Source organism: Erigeron canadensis, chromosome 4 (genome assembly GCF_010389155.1).
Source record: "Erigeron canadensis isolate Cc75 chromosome 4, C_canadensis_v1, whole genome shotgun sequence".
NCBI classification, from domain to species: Eukaryota; Viridiplantae; Streptophyta; class Magnoliopsida; order Asterales; family Asteraceae; genus Erigeron; species Erigeron canadensis.
Genome location: NC_057764.1, coordinates 40,034,948 through 40,053,423, shown reverse-complemented (window position 1 = coordinate 40,053,423; position 18,476 = coordinate 40,034,948). Strand labels below are relative to the sequence as shown.

General features: G+C 31.3%; 1 protein-coding gene across 4 annotated transcripts; it reads left to right on the top strand.

Moving 5' to 3' along the window:
• The first annotated feature begins 1,954 nt into the window (after positions 1-1,954).
• Positions 1,955-11,245, top strand: LOC122595798 (eukaryotic translation initiation factor-like). Of its 4 annotated transcripts, XM_043768242.1 has the most exons (16): positions 1,955-2,022; positions 2,244-2,281; positions 2,769-2,837; positions 3,282-3,322; positions 3,603-3,689; positions 3,884-3,924; positions 4,024-4,093; positions 4,479-4,585; positions 4,711-4,910; positions 5,207-5,302; positions 7,986-8,101; positions 8,755-8,840; positions 10,013-10,100; positions 10,213-10,563; positions 10,672-10,914; positions 11,007-11,245. In XM_043768242.1, exons 11-16 carry the CDS (start codon positions 8,015-8,017, stop codon positions 11,103-11,105), a joined length of 954 nt encoding a protein of 317 aa, XP_043624177.1. In that variant the 5' UTR covers positions 1,955-2,022; positions 2,244-2,281; positions 2,769-2,837; positions 3,282-3,322; positions 3,603-3,689; positions 3,884-3,924; positions 4,024-4,093; positions 4,479-4,585; positions 4,711-4,910; positions 5,207-5,302; positions 7,986-8,014; the 3' UTR covers positions 11,106-11,245. The 4 variants fall into 4 exon arrangements, with proteins under 4 accessions (XP_043624177.1, XP_043624180.1, XP_043624178.1 ...); XM_043768245.1 differs by lacking the exons at positions 1,955-2,022; positions 2,244-2,281; positions 2,769-2,837; positions 8,755-8,840; positions 10,013-10,100 and having other exon boundaries at positions 3,073-3,322; XM_043768243.1 differs by lacking the exons at positions 1,955-2,022; positions 2,244-2,281; positions 2,769-2,837; ... (5 more) ...; positions 4,711-4,910; positions 5,207-5,302 and adding an exon at positions 7,807-7,891.
• The last annotated feature ends 7,231 nt before the right edge of the window (positions 11,246-18,476 follow it).

Genomic DNA, 18,476 nt, shown 5'->3' with positions numbered 1-18,476 from the left:
GAGGTTTATGGTTCGTGATGTTATTGACCTTAGATCAAATGATTGGGTTCAATTCAAATATGAAAGAGGTATTCATTTTCCTCAATATTGTTTGTTGAATATACATATTCATTTTACTGTGTATTTTGGGTGTGTAAGACTGCTTGAGATGTTCACATTTCGTAAAATTCATCATTTGGGTCAGTAAGAGTTTTTTACTTTTGATATAGCTTGTGTGTTGTGTAGAGTTGAGGATATACCGATGGTCATGTTATTTTTGTTGTTATATAACTTGTGCAACTCGGGTGATTGGTTTACCTTTGATAAGCTTACCTGAACTCGAGAGCGTTGATTAACTAATTAACCTTCCAAACAAAGTTTTTTGAGTTACATTTAGGTTTGACACTTTTTACATATATATATATATAGGGGTGAGATATTTTAAGACCACCTCTTATTTTATGACCAACTAGGACCATTGATTTTTGTACACCATCATGATCTACTACGATATACAAGATTTTTTTGTAAAAACACTAAGACTTTCCGGCGACGGGCCTACCAGAAAATCATGTGTAAGTTAAGTTACACATGTGTAAGTTACTTACGTTACACATGTGTAACTTAACTTACACATGATTTTCTGGTGGGCCCGTCGCCGTAAAGTCATAGTGTTTTTACAAAAAAGTCTTGTATATCGTAGTAGATCATGATGGTTGTGTGTAACTTACGAAAATCAATGGTCCTTTTTTGGACTTTTTTTAGTTGGTCTCAAATTATCTTTCCCCTATATATATATATATATATATCATATACATATTTAAATCACCATCAATCATAAATCAAAGAAAATAAAAACTTCTAATCTCTCTTTTCATACTAAAGGAGGGTGAGGAAACTTTTAAAAAAAGCTTAGTTGTCAAGCTCACAACCTCGCCACATCGGATCTATGACATAAGCGATGATGAATTTGGTGTGTGTTCTGAGGTGTGAGAGTGTGTGAAGAAGGGTGTATTGGGCGGGATAATAAAATTGAAAAATAGGCGGGTCCTTTATTTTTTTAAAAATGGGCAGTATTATTGGGTGACGTGGGGTTTGCAATAGATGAGAGAGAAGGGAGAATATGGTATAATCTTTCTTTTCATATTTTCTCTTCAATCAATAATTCAAAATTTAAATATGATCAAATAAATTTTTCTTTCTTCTCAGGTTTTTGATTTCATATTTTTTTTTTATAACTTGTCTTGATTTTTGATTTCACAGGTTCATCAGTCATCATCCTCATGGTCGTCTTTAATCGGTTTTGTAGGGGTTTGGGTAATTGATATTAGATGTATGTTTTATTGATTAAATATCATATATGTGTAAATGGGTTTTTTGTATTTTGTCAATTGAAGTTTCTTGAATAAAAGATTGAATCTTGTTATTGTGATTGTGAATGTGAAGCAGTGGGAGTGGCGAAGGAGAAGAACATGGCGGTCGCTCTGTAATCATAGCGAGTTTTAATTCCATTTTTGATTTTAATTTAGGAAAGCTTGAAGCTGCTTATGTTAAGGCGACTGCTGCTGATGAAGTTGCTTATGTTACGGCTGCTGCTACTCAACCTAAGGTATATATATATATGGATATCAAATCTGAAATCAATATATATATATAGATATATAAATTTCTTTATATATATGAATCTATCATGTATATACAAATCTATTCGACTTTTCTAGATTATATTGCATACACCCAAGGAATGGCGATTGAGTTTAGATCTATGGCGTTGAAGGTACCTTATACTGAATATTCTGATTGAAGGTGCTGAATTTCTTGTGGCGATTGTGTTTTTAAGCAGCAACTATAAACCGGGTACATCTATAAAGGTTTATTTTGAATCTTTAACTTTAATGTGTTATGATTTATAGAAGGAAACGAGGATGCAAGGTATGTTTGGGCAGCGGCTTTGTGATTTTGGTTTATTACCGAAGGAATCCAGAAAAGATCCCATGGGCTTCAACCGAAGCCGACTATGTCGTGGAATCCGTTCATTTTAAGGTATCTCAAATGATTTTTTTCAAAGTGCATATGGCTTTTCTTTTGCATGTTTACAAATTTGATTAAGAAAGGTTGAAGCTTTATTAGTTTTATTGGTCCATACCGATTTTTTCAAAGTTTTTAACTAAGTTTTGTTGTTTGTGCCGATATGTTTCATTTTAATGTGTTATTTCATCTTATAACTTTATTTTTGTGTGTGTTGTTGTTGAAATCTATGGAAGAAGGAGAGGCTGGATTAGAAGATGTTATGGGAGATCGGGTATATATTTTTTGTATATATGTGGGTTGTAATCTCTGCGTAAAAGATTATATTCGTGTCAAAGGCAAAATAAGGAATTTGCAGCTTGATAAAGAGGAATCACAAGCAAAAATAAGCAAGCCTATTCAATTCAAGATCCATATTATTAATCAGCCCCGTATCTTTTTACCATTTGGTAATCTTGAACTAAGTGATTTACACTGATGGTGGCTACGATTTTCAAATGTCCAACAGATTTTTTCTATGGAGCGTCAAAGCGGGCGGGTTGGGTAAGAAATGCAATGGGTTTTAGTCAAAATGCATGGGTTCAGATAGAGTTGGCCAAAATGGATTCTTTTCTCCATTTATTATATAGTTTCATAAGTAATCAATGTATTAAGAACTATAGTCATGGGGATGTGAATATAAATGAAGCTTCTGCCCAATATTTTCATAAAAGTTGGAAAGTAAGAACTTATCTGAAAAGAGTACGGCTAATGTATTTTAGGTTGGCAAGTTGGCATTCAAGAAGGTGCAGCTGATTGGGATGAAAATTGGGATAAATTTGAAGATGAAGGTAAACTACTATGACCTTCAAATATGTCATTTTTAAAAAGTTGAGGAGGGTAACATGTAGTAAATTGAGATTTATCCTTTGAATTTGTATGCTTCTGTTGGTCCAGTGAATCTGCATTTTTTGATGAGAGAACTTTTAATGAGCCAGTGTTTAGTTAATATTATTTTAAACCAAAGTTGTAAAAATCACTAAGCTTTCTTTGTATCCGAGGGAAAGCATTTTGATGAAAGGATTTAATGGATTTTGGAAGCGAATGGACTGGCTTACTTTGAGTACCATCTTTATAAGATGATTTGAAGGAAGAGGTCCAAAGTTAGAACCTCCTGTCATAATCAGGAGGTGCATTTTGTATAATACTGACCTTTGCGGTCAACGTGGTATATTGGCGTGCTTTAAACGTTATAACATGATGAAATTTTTTGTGTATTTGGCACGAGGAAAAAGAAAAAGAGAAGAAAGAAACGGGGCCAAATCAATTTTCAAAGGTTAGTATTTGGGTTTGTTTTATATGGAAAGGTTAAAGTTCATACTCTATTTTGCGTGATTCAAGATAGTTTAATCTTATATTAAACCATTAGCAATCTAGGGTATTTGGTGTCACATTATTTCAACTAATAAATCCATATATCTAGGATGATGAGAATGTGTCTGATAAGCTCATCCTCTATTTCAAGATAGCTTTCATTATATTTCTCGAAACTTGCTTATATGTACCTTTAGGTATTTGGTGTCGCATTATTTGAACTAATAAATCTATGTATCCAGGATGACGAGAATGTGACAACCCACTCAAAGAAGGAACAGAGCGAGTTCTGAAGCCAGTGGCTCAACGAAAGCGAGTATGATGAAGAGGTATTAAGCTCTTACAAGTTTTAGTTCTCTCTCTCTTGGTAGATTACTGAGCTGTATATAGCCTTATCAAGTAGATGATGATACAATGAATTTGCAACTGTTCAGGAAATAGATTGATTAATTTTTTATAGGGTTTTGAAATTATTGATAATAATGTGCGTTGCTGTGCTAATTGAGCTTTATTATCATGTCAGTTTTCTACTGGAGGGCGGCATCATTTTTCTACCAATGAGAAGTAGGTTATCAGATTGGATACGGTAGTTGATACTTCTGCAATTTGATTGTTCATTATAGAGAGGCATAATCCTAATGACGTTGTTCGACTTTCCTTTAGAGATTCCAGTACTCCAGCTGATGGGACCACTTTACATGGGAAACAAGCACGTCCTGAAAATGATAGTAAGGTGAGGTTTTTTTTTTTTTGTTTCATAAGTGCAAGTTATAAAGTACGACGTGTCATTGTAGTGGAAATGTGTGGTTAATAATCTGTAGCATCTTTATAAGTATGCTTAGTGATGGAGTCATGAGTATCACCATGATCAATTAAGTATGGTGTATTTTTAGTAACAAGTGAAAGGCCTTGGTAACCTCCTTTTTTGTGTTTTTTATAATAATACTTTACTAATTTTATCATATATTTCAAGTTTCTCTTTTTGCCTATAAATTAGTCTTAGACGAAATGTTAGACTAAATATGGCAATATGGGTGGGTTGGATATGGGCTCGGTCATAACAAGTCTCTTCTTAGTATATGCGAGGCTGACTTAAAACACCTTTTGTCCTTTTACAGGTTTTTTTGTTTTTAACTGGTCTTATAGATGATGTACAAAGTCGAAAGCAACAACAATGATGGTATAGTAACAGTACTATATACACTTTACAAGAGTAGTGAAACCAGTTAAGACTTGATGAAACCTTTTAAACTGATAAATTATTAAATTAACCTAACATCATTTTGCCCATGTTGATGGTTTAGTAATTTAGTTCTAGATTATAACTCTTTTTGTTTATTATGTGATCAGGAAGGAAACATTTGAAAATGGCTAATAATAAGATACACATTGAATTTGAACCAGCACAGGAAACATTCTGCAAGCCATTCTTGCTTATTTCAATGAATTATCAAAGGTTAACATGACAGAACCCAACAAAAATGATGACTTGTGTCAGAGAAAAAAAAGACTCCTGGACAATATGTCATCGTATATGAAATCAATTCAAGGTTGGCTGTTTTAACTGTAACTTTCATCATATTAATATATGTTCTTTACCATGTTAATTTCCATGTTATAAGCTGATTTATTATTTGTAGGTTAGGTGCTTTAATCTTTGGATTTTATTGTCATTTAAAATGTAAAATGCATTCATTTGATAAGATTTGGTAGAACATTTCCATGATTTTTTTTTTGTAGGTTAGGTGCTTTAATCTTTGGATTTTATTCTTTTTTTCTAAACTAAACCGCGGTTTTTCCGCAAAATTCTAACATAATAAGTTGAATGGCCTATATGGTCTGACAGGCCAAGCGAATGACGACTAAACTAGACATGTACAAGAAATTCACAAATGCTTTGGCTTTAGTTGTTATCGTGTCGGTGGGCAGGATATGCTATGAGGTAATACTTTGTGTTGTGCATACAGAGAAAGTAATATGTTACATGCTTTTTCTATGCATAATCAACAGGTGTAGCATACAAACACAAAAAGTTTCACTCTTTTAGCCAATATTTTGTCATTACATTAGGAGATAGTTTCCATTAGTATTCTGATGCCACTAGGCACCAATGCACCATCAATGGTAGTGGTTGCAAATTGGGCGAGTTGGGTAATGGGTCAAATGTGTTAAAGAACTGCATACGTGAACCATGTTACCTGTTGCCGACCCTTTTTCTTTTAAGTGGACTGAAATTTGCCTCCTCTAATTCTATGAATTAAAATGCTTTCCATGTTATTGCTCATATTGTTATGGTCCAAACACTTATCTATAGGAGATGAAATGTTTATCGATTTTATGCTCGGTATTTTAAATAGATCAATTGATTGGATTTTATTTTATTGGATAGAAACTCATATTCTGACGATGAAAGTGAAGATTTTAACAAGGAGGATCCTCCTAACACTTATTATAAAACCATAAAGGGGAAATATGTTGCTTTGCATAAATTATCAACAATCTATAGTTACTACGTACTCATTTCCTCATAACTTTATGAAGTTTTTATATGTAGTTTTCTATAAATATTAAATGGCACAACAGGTGTAAGTCCTAGTCTCCAATCGGTGCACCGTCTCCGGTGTGGAGAACTTCGACCTCATAGCAAAGAGTGGTATGGAAGTTACACTTATATTATATACTTTGTATTTTGTAAAGTTGGAAACATTAAGAGACATAATCACATGAACTAAGAAGTATTTAGATGTCAAATAGTTCTAAAGTTGGCTTTGTGATTTGTTTATTAACTATCAATAATGGTACCTACTTACCTTGAAGTAAATGGAATGTTTACTTTCAGAAGTTCTTGCAAATTTGAATATACATTTTTTAACCTAATTACTAATTATGTAATTATTAGGTCTCATTAATTACTTTTTATCTGAGATACTAAACTTTAAAACTAATTAATTTCTTTCTCAAATTTAATTTTATATTAATTTACAAAAAATGATTTTTTAAAACTTACCCACGTTTTTCGCGGGATAAAAATCTAATAAACTGACTATAGTACAATCTGTGTATTATAAAAGATTTTCATACAAATAAAACGGTTAAAAGTAACATATAAAATTTTGAAGTGAAATAGTACAACCGACAAATCAACATCCATTTTTATACATAAATACGCATAGATCATTACCCGATACAAGACTTGACAAAAAAAAACGACGAATCGGTATAAAGCGTAGCCAACTGTAAATTACCGTTGGACATCGTAATTTACATCCAAGCATCGCAAAGATATTTGCACACCAAACTTTCCCGCATAAGAATTCCAAATCTCAAGCTTTTTGCGAAACACATTAGGAGTTTTAGTGCGCGTTTAGTTCGAGAAAATGTTTTCAAGTTTTCCATTTCTAGTTTTTTAGAAAATGAAAAGGTTTTCATTTCTAAAAAACCTTTCAAAATTTTGAAAACGCGTTCAAAATAAAAGATAGAGTTTTCATTTTTCCATTTTAGAAAACTATAAAACATATTCAAATTCACTTGTTTTCTAATTTTAGGTGTATAAAAGGTTTGGAAAATAGAAAAGTGAAAACAAAAACTGAAAAAACAGTTTTCTAATTTTAGTGCAAAAGTTGGAAAAGAGAATTTTCATTTTCTAGAAAAATATAATTTGAACTCGTTTCATGTTTTCCACGTTTTCCACGTTTTCTTGGAAAATAAAAATGAAAAACATGAGAGTTTTCTTGAACTAAACTAAAGTTTGCACAAACTAACGTTCTAAAATTGTTTTCCAAGATAACATAGAAAACTATTAATACGTTCTAATCATAGTTTTCTAAGAATGTTTTCCAAGAAAACAAAAACAAGGTTTTTCATTTTTCCATAGATAACTTGAAAACATCTTTTTCCTGTTTTCCATTTTCCATTTTCATTTTCCATTTCATTCCTCCCCCTCCCCTCACATCTCTAACATGTTTTTTAGTTTTCTAATTAGAACGCGTTTTCAAAATTTTTATTTGTTTTCTAAAAAATTAGAAATGAAAAACTAGAAAACATTTTCTACAACCAAATGCGACCTACATTTTCCTATTTCAAATCATCAACTAGTTTATTCACAAAGCCTACCATTAAAACATTTCTAACCACATTATCCTACTTAAACCAAAGTATGATGCATTTTTGAGAAATAATAGAGAAATTTTCTTCATCAAATGTTCAAAATTAGTTTGATGACCACTAGCATCACTTGAATGGATATTTAATACAATTGTAATAAGTTTTAAAAGATCAAATTACTCAATATACCAAAATGATTACAAGTAACATGGACTATGAGTCATATGGTGAAAGCACTAAATATAGATTTGTATAAAGTGTTTCCAAGTCAATGGGGGGACCACCTTTTTCCCTCCGTTTTCTTTTCCTTTTTCTTTAAAAATCAACAATAATTGAACCACCACTATATCTATTTATTGAAATCCGTATATCTATCTATCTCAAACCTCTCCGTACATGTTATTTCCATGGATAGGGAATACTGGAGGTCGGTTATCGAGTATCTCTCCGTGTAATTGGTAAATAGAGGCGGTGGTAGGTCGCCGGTGAATTGAAACGTTTTTTTGTTGTTGTTGTTGTAGTCAGGTGTAGCGGCGGCGCGTAGAGATCGATGGCTGATGGTAGTAGTGGTTTGAGTGCTAATAAGAAAGAAGAAAGGGATACCGATACTACTCCTTTTCCTGATCCTGATTATAAGGTAATACAGTATATATTTTTTTAATTTCAAACCTTTTGTTGGGGCTTAATTTTAGGTTTATCATGCTCATCTGTCTTAGTTCGATATTCATATTATTTTATTAATTAAAAGTTGTTTGATAAGCCTTTGCTCTTTACTCGTATTTGTTTTAATTTAACAAAACTAGGCACTAGTATGAACCCCTTGGCCTCATCTTCTGGATAAGGGGCCAGTTCTTCCATACGTACTACTCGACTACTCGTACTTACTTTTTATTTAGATCCATCGAGCTAAACAAGATTATTATCTATACTACCTTATAGAATATCTCCCATTTTCTCAAAAAAAAACTTCTACCCAAACTCAAACTACTTTTCTCCTTTATTCACTAATAATTTGATTATCTACGCCTTATATACTTCTAATTCACCTAATAAACTTATTAAAAACATAGATCCCTTAACCCGAAAAATACACTATCTCCTTTACATCAATTAATATTACATTAATAACTACAACGCCACCGTCACCACCACCATTACCCGGCGCCACCGCCACCAACAACACCATCACACTACCACATCGCACGTGCATGTGACTAGTTTTAATATAAACGTTTATTTGTTTACCACTTCGGTGTCTAGCCTAATTCGGCTCTCTTCTTTGCACAACAGTCTGAAGGCCCTGCACATGCTCGTAGCAAACCTGTGGTACCATGGTTGGTCCGCAGGAAGATTCGTGTGTTGAAGACAGTAAAAGGGTAAAGCCTACTCAAATGCCACACATCTTGAGATTATGCTTTATTTTTTTAGATCTGAATAAAGGTAGCAAAATGGGCCGATTGGATTACATGTCATAAATGGGTTTCAGCCGGCGTAGGTTTTGAGCTGGTTAAAAGGTGTCATGCCGTGTTGGCTTCAAAACTTTTTTGAAAAGATCATGTACGTAAAATACAATTACAAAGACGAAATATTACTACTATGGTAATCTAAGTTTTCCAATAATTAATTTACGAAGTTGTATGATTACACAATACACTTTCGGTACTTCAACTATGAGTATATCGTTTACTATGTTTATTGATTCGACTCTCACCTATTTGGCATAGCTGAAACAAAACATTACCCGAATGGACCCATTAGATTTTAGAAGTATATGGGTTGAAATTATCTTCCTAGTTACATACGAGTATTAGACTATCTCCAATTGGGATGTTTTTGGGCTCCCTTGGGTGCCCTTAGGTGCCCTTGGATATCTTTTGCGGTTAAAGCTTGTCCAAAACTAAAGATTTTTTGATGCATGCCCTTACCCAAGGGCATGCCCTTAGGTGCCCTTACTTATATAACTTCATTTATTAAGTCATGAATATAGCATATGTTATATATAGAAATTGTATTGTTTAGTATATTGTGACGACAAAGACAGCGATACTCAATTCCGACAAAAGTAGGATTTAAGGAAAGTATGATCTAGACAGTCTTACACCTTATTGAAATTTTTATCATACTCAATCCCCTCAAAAGTGGGGTTTGACCACCTTTAATTGGAATTATATTTTCACTCTCTCAAATTCTAAATGGTTAAATTTTGGGTCCTTCTGGTTTATTTAGTAAACTTTTCCCTCATCTACTTATTTATTTATTCATCTTATTATTTATGATGTCAAATACGATGCTTAGGTAGGAATGTAGGATACCCCCGTTTTTTAACTAAACTTTCTTTTGTTCACTCTAGCCTTAAAGGGTTTTTACTGATTGGTCCTTCAATTTGATTATTTACTTTTCTGAGTGTTTCCTTTCGTCTTTTTAACGGTGTCAAATACAATGCTTTCATTTAAGCGTGTCGTAAACAAATTTTGCTTCACTCCCTCCTCAAAGCGCTGGGACAGCGTACCTCGTTGGAGTCATAATGCTGACTTTTCTTGATTTACAGTATCCTCGACAAGTTGACTCCAGAAAATTTTGATCTCCTCAGAGGTCAACTCATCGACTCTGGAATCACGTCAGCTGATATTCTCAAGGTTTGTGTCTACTTGTTGTGGCATATTTATTGTTGAAAGACTGTTTTTTCCATTGTTCTTTACCTCCTAATTAACGGACAAAAGAAATAATGTGAGTACTGATGTAATTCAGGGTGTTGTCTCGTTGATATTTGATAAGGCTGTTCTTGAGCCCACGTTCTGCCCAATGTATGCTCAGCTGTGTTCGGATTTGAATACAAAGCTCCCCCCATTCCCCTCCGAAGAACCTGATGGCAAGGAGATCACATTCAAGCGTCTGCTGTTAAATAACTGCCAAGAGGCTTTTGAAGGTGCCGATAACTTGAGGGAGGAAATAAGGCAGATGACTTCTCTTGAACAAGAGTCAGAGCGTAGGGAGAAAGAAAAAATGGTTAAACTCCGCACTCTTGGAAACATTCGTTTAATTGGTGAGCTTTTGAAGCAGAGAATGGTTCCTGAAAAGATTGCTCATCATATTGTTCAGGTTTGTGTTCTTGTTGTTTCTTACCTGGTTTATGGCGATCCTTATGAATTTCTTTTGAGAGTATTTATTATTTTTATGTTTTTTCATGATGCATTATGGACTGAACAGGAGCTTTTGGGGACTGATAGCAAAAGTTGCCCCGAGGAAGAAAACATGGAGGCAATATGCCATTTCTTTAATACGATAGGCAAACAGCTTGATGAGAGCCCTAAATCAAGGAGAATTAATGATCTTTACTTCAGCCGATTGAAAGAGCTAGCAACAAACCATCAACTAGCTCCATGCATGAGGTTTATGGTTCATGATCTTGTTGAACTCAGATCAAATAAATGGGTTCAAAGACGGGAAGAGGTGTTCATTTTTCTCAATAGTGTTAGTTCAAAATACAGTATTTTGTTGACGATGTTTGATAAGCCTTTGCCCTTCATTTTTATGGATGGTAGGTTGTAGACATCCCTGATAAGTTGATACTTGAAGTCAAACAAGAAGAAGTGGAAACCGAATTTTCTGGGGAGACAGAGAGCCCGGCCACAATTGTGTGATGTTTTGATATTTTATTTACTTGTAGTATGTGTCAGTTCAGCCTCAGGCACGCTATTACTTCGATAAAAAAAAATATAAAAAAATTTGTATGTATTATGTATGTATCTCCCGAGGATAATATTTGGATGTTTGAGACTCATTGAAATTAAGGGGATAAATGAGTCAAGCGTACTCGAAAAACTATCAGAATTCGACTCTTAAAAAACTCATCTTGGGCCGAGCCTAAATGAGTTCGAGCTTAACGTTTTACCCGTTTGTTAATCAAGCTCAGCGAATGCATAATTCGATTAAACTCACGAGGAGCTTATATATACATATATACATAATTTAATATGTAACGAGCTTTTGATGATCAAGCTTAGTTTTTATAATTTATCGTGCTCGAGTTCAAGCCAAGCTCTAGTAAAACATTAACTCATTTTTTTTTTTTTTACCCACGAGTCAATCTCAACTCGAGCCTTAGTAACAATCTCGAGCTCAAAGACTGTCAAGATCAAGTTCGCTTCGTTTACACTCCTTAAAATGTTCATATTTTGTACTCGTAATTGCATCATTTGGGTCTTTTAAGAATTTTTTATGTTTAAGATAGCTTGTGTGGAGTCGAAGATGTACGTATACCAATTGGCGATGGTCATGTTATTCTGTCGTGTTCTATAACTTGTGCAAAACGTGTGATTGGTTTATTTATGATAAACAAACTGAACAGAAAACATTGTTTAAACCTATAGGGACAAAGATTTTTAAAAAGTTGCTAACTACAACTCAAAAGCTGTCATTAAAGTGTTAATTATTTTCCATATTAAAAATCTATCCTCAATTTTATGATAAAAAATAACTATTTAAAAAAACAGACCTTTAGTTTTGATGCTTTTCACATATATTTAGCAACATAATCAATTAATAATTTTATATTTAGTACAATCAGGTTTGTTATTCAAAAGAGATAACGATGCAACTTATTGTCCTACTATCCGCTATTATAATGTAATGACTTTCTGTAATTAATATAATATATAAATTTCTCACAAAAAAATCATAATTAAAAAGGAATTATGGTAAACGTGTGTATTATTAAGATCTTCATATTAATAAATAATAATACCTATAAAAAGTAACAAATAAATTTAAAAACTAAAATGATACGATCTTGCTTAAAAAATACTTCACAAAATTATGCATTTTCTACACAAAACTACACACAGGTCATGATACGACACAAATAACATAACTAAAAATGATAGACTATTCTAAAACATAACTAACCCGACATCGTAATTTACACCCAAACGCGACAAAGATTTACACCAGAATGACTTCGAAATATGCAAAACTCATTAGGGCTCAAAATGACTTTAAAATTTGCACAAACAACCTTTCAAACTTTTTTTTATTCACAACTTCAAATAAGACTAATTCAAAACACTACACTTGTTTGTTTCAAAACATCAACAATTAGTTTATTAGCAAAGCTACCCATCATTCCATTAACACATTTCCAACATCATTATCCTACTTAAACAATTTCAACTATATAATCTACACCTACGCAATCAACACACATAACAACTAACAAATACAAGATCTTAAAAACTCTTAATAAATTAATCTACATCATTTATCTCAAAACTAGATTATTGTCCCGCGTAATACGCTAGAGAAATTATTTAACTAATGACATACTATCGTTTCATAATATCGTAAATTAACAAACACAGATAAAAGATAGTGAAAATGGATTAATGAGTATCATGATTCAAAAGATGTAAATTAGTATCTTGCTAAAATGAGTTATATTACTATAAAAATAAAGTTTCATTTAAGACTATTGTATTTAGGGCTTTTAGCTTAGAAAGTACCTCAACTTGTCACGTTTTACTTTATTGAGGTCCAAACAAAAATCTGTCCTATCTAAAAGAAAAAAAACCGGCTAAATCACCTTTGTTGGGTCTACCATCAGGTAGCCGGTCATTTTTAATTTCGAAATGCACTTTCTTTATAATTAATGCCCAGTCATTTCCACGTGTACACCTGAACCCCACTTGATACCTATAACACTACTGTATTATTTATTTATATATCTATATTTATATTTATTTATATCCATATACATATAAACACCTGCATAATCCACAAATCAAAACTAAAAATCAAGATAACAAATGAACTTATCATTCATATCAGATTTCCCATATTGTATAGTATACACACATTTCTCACGGAAGGAAATCGATATTTTTCACAAATCGCTGTGCACAAATCTCGACTTATATACGAGTAATATATATATATATATATATTATATATATAAATTGTTGTGCCTACATATATACAAAGTCTCTGTGTTGTTGAATTAGAAATTGCTTCCAAATATTATCACCTATTCGACGAGGAGCCTGGTGACATGAGGTTGGCGCCGGCGTGAAGCATCAGTGATGGTCGTTGGAGCAGTAGATACAGTAGTTGGATCTATATCTTACTTGAGTACGACGCATCGATACCTACGAGACTCAACAGCAGCAAATGGATGGCTGGATCTAATGATCGAATTAGCATATTGATCTACAAAAACTCTAACCCTCCCTTTCGGCTCTTTTCCTGATCTCCGATGTGTGGTTTCGACATTGGAGATTTATGTGTATTAGGAGAGCGATGATTATATAGTACTATAGATACAGATTAGATGATATAGATATAGATTTATGTGTTATAGAAAAAGATTCGATATAGATATAGAAGAAACATGTTAGTGAAATGATGATGATGATGGGATGAAGTTTTATATATAAAAATCTGTTAGTGAGATTAATGGTATGTGAATCTTTGAAGTTTGTTGATCTGGATTGTTTTTGTAGTAGTTTGCCAAAGATGATTTTAATGTAAGTTTATTACGTGTATTATGATCTGGATTGATTAAGTGGGGTCCTATTGACACATGACTGCCAAGTAAGTGTTTACCTGTTACATGTCTCAGTCGGTAAATTCCCAATATAGGTGGTTTAGCCGGTTTTTTCCTCTAGATATGACAGATTTTTGTTTGGACCTCAATAAAGTAATACGTGACAAGTTGAGAAACTTTTCAAGCTAAAAGCCCTTATATTTACAATGAAAGTTAAGATAACATAATAAAATTTCATGATTTTATGTATCTAGTAAAACTTAAATTTATTGTATCAAGTGATAATTTGAAATTCAAGATAATTAAATATGTTTATCTAAATATAATTAAGAACTAAACATAGATTTGACTTCTTTTTAAATCATATAACTATAATAATTATTTTTTATAATCTTTCATATAGTTTAATGCTTATATAAATACACATGTAAAGAAAATTTAATTTAAAAAAATCGTATATAAAATATCAAAGAATCATAATAATATCTAACCACTACACTTACATCTAATATTCATTTGATTATCGCGAGCTTGTAAATACCATATTTGTTGAAATGATAAATACTGTCTTTTTAAAAGGTACTAAACGTATATTAATTTTCCAATTATAATTATATATATATATTTTTCATCTCTATCTAATAATTCAATTTTTAATTTTCTTTCTTAAGATTTTAGCCTCAAAAAGTCTACTAATTATATTTATAGTTACTTTTTAAAGAAATTTTAATAGTAATTTTACATAAATATATTGAATATTTAGATTATGTATTTTGAGTTATTTTTTTTATATATATAATTTTTAAACTTTGAAATGATACAAACAAATGTATGGTAATCTTTTTTTAACCTATCACATAATTATCAAAGATTTCATTTTTAAGTTAATAAACTATTATATACATAAACATCAAGAATTAAATCCTGAATTTTTTTAGACTATTATTTTAATATCCATGAAGATGATATCAAATTATATTATTATAAAAGTTACATTTGCTAAACTAAAAAAGGTGCTTAGGATTGCATTTTGAAAAAGTACCGGATTATTGTGTTTGCATAATGCAAATAGTGAAAAAAGTGTTTGGTAAAAAGTTGATTATCTAGATTTTTCATATAGAAAAAACTCAACTTTGGCAAAGCAGGTTGGGTATTTTTTTTAAAACACATTTCTTATTCTCAAATTCTATTTTACAAACAAATTTCCAAACACTCGCTAAATAACTAATAGTTATGATATAACGAAAACTTTTTTTTATATCGTGTATTAGGCGGGGAAAATTATTTTATAGTTTAATGCTAACATTCATATTTATCGAGATGGTTCTATAATATAAAGTTGCAAGATTGTTCTTAAATTGCAATTTAATCGAACGACATAAGACAATTGTGTATGATCTAAATAAATAAGGTTATATTTTGTCTAAATATATTAAGTAGAATAACTAATATTGTGTTTACTACATTTGTCTATACATTTAATACCAGTGGCGGAGCTACATGGTGGTCAAGAGTGACTATACCCCAAAATGTTTATAAAAGTCTGAATTTTTTGTACTATTTTTACGTATTATGGTAGTTTTAGTACTAATTTAAATCGCCACCCTACAGAACATATACCTAAAATCTCATACAACTCACCCAAATTATTCTAAGTTCAAAAATAATTACATAATAATTTGTTCCTAAATCTTGTAATTTAGTTTTACACTTTTAAAAGTATCAGTGACCTCTCGTGTATTTGATATGAGACTAAGGCTTGTTTCTATTATACTTAATAGACTTAATAATTAACAACTTATTCAGTCAGATTTTAATTCTATTTTTTCATTTAATAAACTAAAATAAACATCAACTACCTATTTTTTATTCAATACATAAAACATTACTTATATATTCAGGCCATTGATCACACTTAACATTTAATGACAATAAGAGAAATGGGAGAAAAATCAAAGACCAAAAATCTTGAATTCTTTTAAATTATAATTAAAATTTTAAATTATAAAAATCATTAGACATCTTTTTATCAATGACATTGACTAAATATTAGTTTAATTTTTATACATTGAACGGTTATATAAAATAGAAGGACTAATGTACGTTGTATTTGATCAAAATTAAGTCAATGATATCATCATTATCTATAATCTCTTATAAAGAAAATAGGATTAAGAAATTAAGCATAATTTTTCTTCTTAAAATACCCCTACTTAAACATAAAATTTTCATATACCTTCATTTCTCCATTCTCTTTAGTCATTACACACTCTAATCGACCTTCTATCACCCTCCGTCACCACCCTCCGTCACCACCCTCCGTCTCCACCACCTCTTCCGATATCCACCACCGCTTCCCTTTTATATTGTCATCGCCTTCTAACCGCCGTAATGAACAGGCACTATGCTTGTTTAGATCTAAATGTTGTAATCAAAAGTTGAAACTCATCCAATGATCCTTATTCTTTTTATAAAAGAATTAAACAATTTAATGTCTTACGTATCTCTTAATCACAAATTTTTATAAGGTTTCGACATATAAGTTTGCAAAAATCTACAAAGGTAACATTAGAATTAAAGGTAGAATATTATATGTATAATAATAGATTTAGTTATGTAAAACAGGAGGACAAAATCATGTTTTTAATTGCATTATATTGAAAATTAATTTGTAATGACAAAAAAGAGTATTAGTGCTCCATTTGAAATTACAATTAGCTTCATAAAATCATGTCTTTTTTTTACGTGAATAGTTATATTTTATATCTTTATATTATATTATTGTTAACATATATTAATATTATTTAAATATATATGAGGTTATAGTTTGTCTAAATATATAAAATAGAATGACTAATGTTGTGTTCACCTAATAATAAATTTGGTAAGTATACAATTATTATGATATAATGGTTAAAATTAAAAGTTTAAACTCATCTAACGGTCCTTATTTTTTCATAAAAGAATTTAAGACCTTGTTATATATATAGGTAGCTAGACTTTAAAATTAATTACACTATCCCTTATATATTGTTAACCTACCGTACTCATCACCGCTACCAACATCGATTACTATCGTCACCACCTGTTTGTCGCTGCTTCCACCATCATCCTCCAATGAGAGAAGCATTCTTCTATATATAAATAAGTGTAGAGATTTTGAAGATAGGAAAGTTTGGCTTTCTATTGAGTAATTGAAAAAAAAAATGCCTTAATTGAATTTTAAAACAATTACCTTTTTGTTAATAATATGATATGATTTTATCATTTAACCAACTTCAAACATCCTTATTCATTCAACTGGAATGCTCGAATATCTTTTGACTCTAAAAATCCTTTACAAAACGTGATAAAATAGATATATAAAAATTACACCAACTTGAAATATTTATATTCAAATGTTATATATATAAAACAAAGGTCTAGATTTGCATGCAAAGAATAGTAACGGGTTTGTGGCTTTGGTTGGCCAGTTTCGAGTTTATGGTTTTGGACGTGGACCAACAACATGACTTTAGATTTTTTTTTACAGACCCGCCTAATTTCCTTTGTTTTTTCTGTACTTCAAACATCGAGCTATTCGGGGGCGGAGGTACATGGGGGGTAGGGTTGGCCATGACCCACCCCCCAAGGTTAGTTGCAATAGATTTTAGGCTTAGTTGTTTTGTGATTTCTAATTTGGCCCACCGTTTATAGAAAAAAATTTAGTCATGACATAAATGGTAGAAAGTTGCAGAGGAGGAAGGAAGAAGACGGCTGCACAATTGGCAAGATGGCCACTTATGTTATCATTTAATAATAACCCCTATAATATTTGGAAGTTACACTTTTACCTTATGATTTTATAACTTGTGCATTCAAGGTTTTAAACTTAGTTATAAATAATTAAATATGTAACAATTCGTTTTCTATTAGCTTAATATATATTTTTGAAATGCCATATATATTTTATTTTAACTTTAACCTTATTATTATAAATTTTGCTATTAGCTTAATACATGATTTTATAACCACAATTAATGCTCATTACAATTACGTAATACAATTTTTCATAGTTAAACTTATTGAAGTCTTATTCACAAAACATAATGTGTCAAAAGCGACTAAACGGGCTAACAAGTTTATGTTTTGAAAGTAGATTATTAACTACCGTAGAACATGACACAATTTATAAATAATTTAATGCACACAAACGTCATTTTAAGTGATTCGTTCTGATATAATTGTATTTGGAGTTTAAAACCGCGAATTATAAGTTTTTAAGTTTTTATTTTCAATAAAAAACATTTTGGGACGAGTTTTCTAGTTTGATTGGGTCCCAAAATTTATAAACATCGTATTGTTTGTTTATTTTTTTTAATAAAAGCATATTTTTGACGATCGCGCCCAAGGCATTGAATTATCAGGATCGACATTGTTGGCACTTGTTTATGCTCGATAAATTATTTGGCACAACCTGACCAAAAGTCCTAGC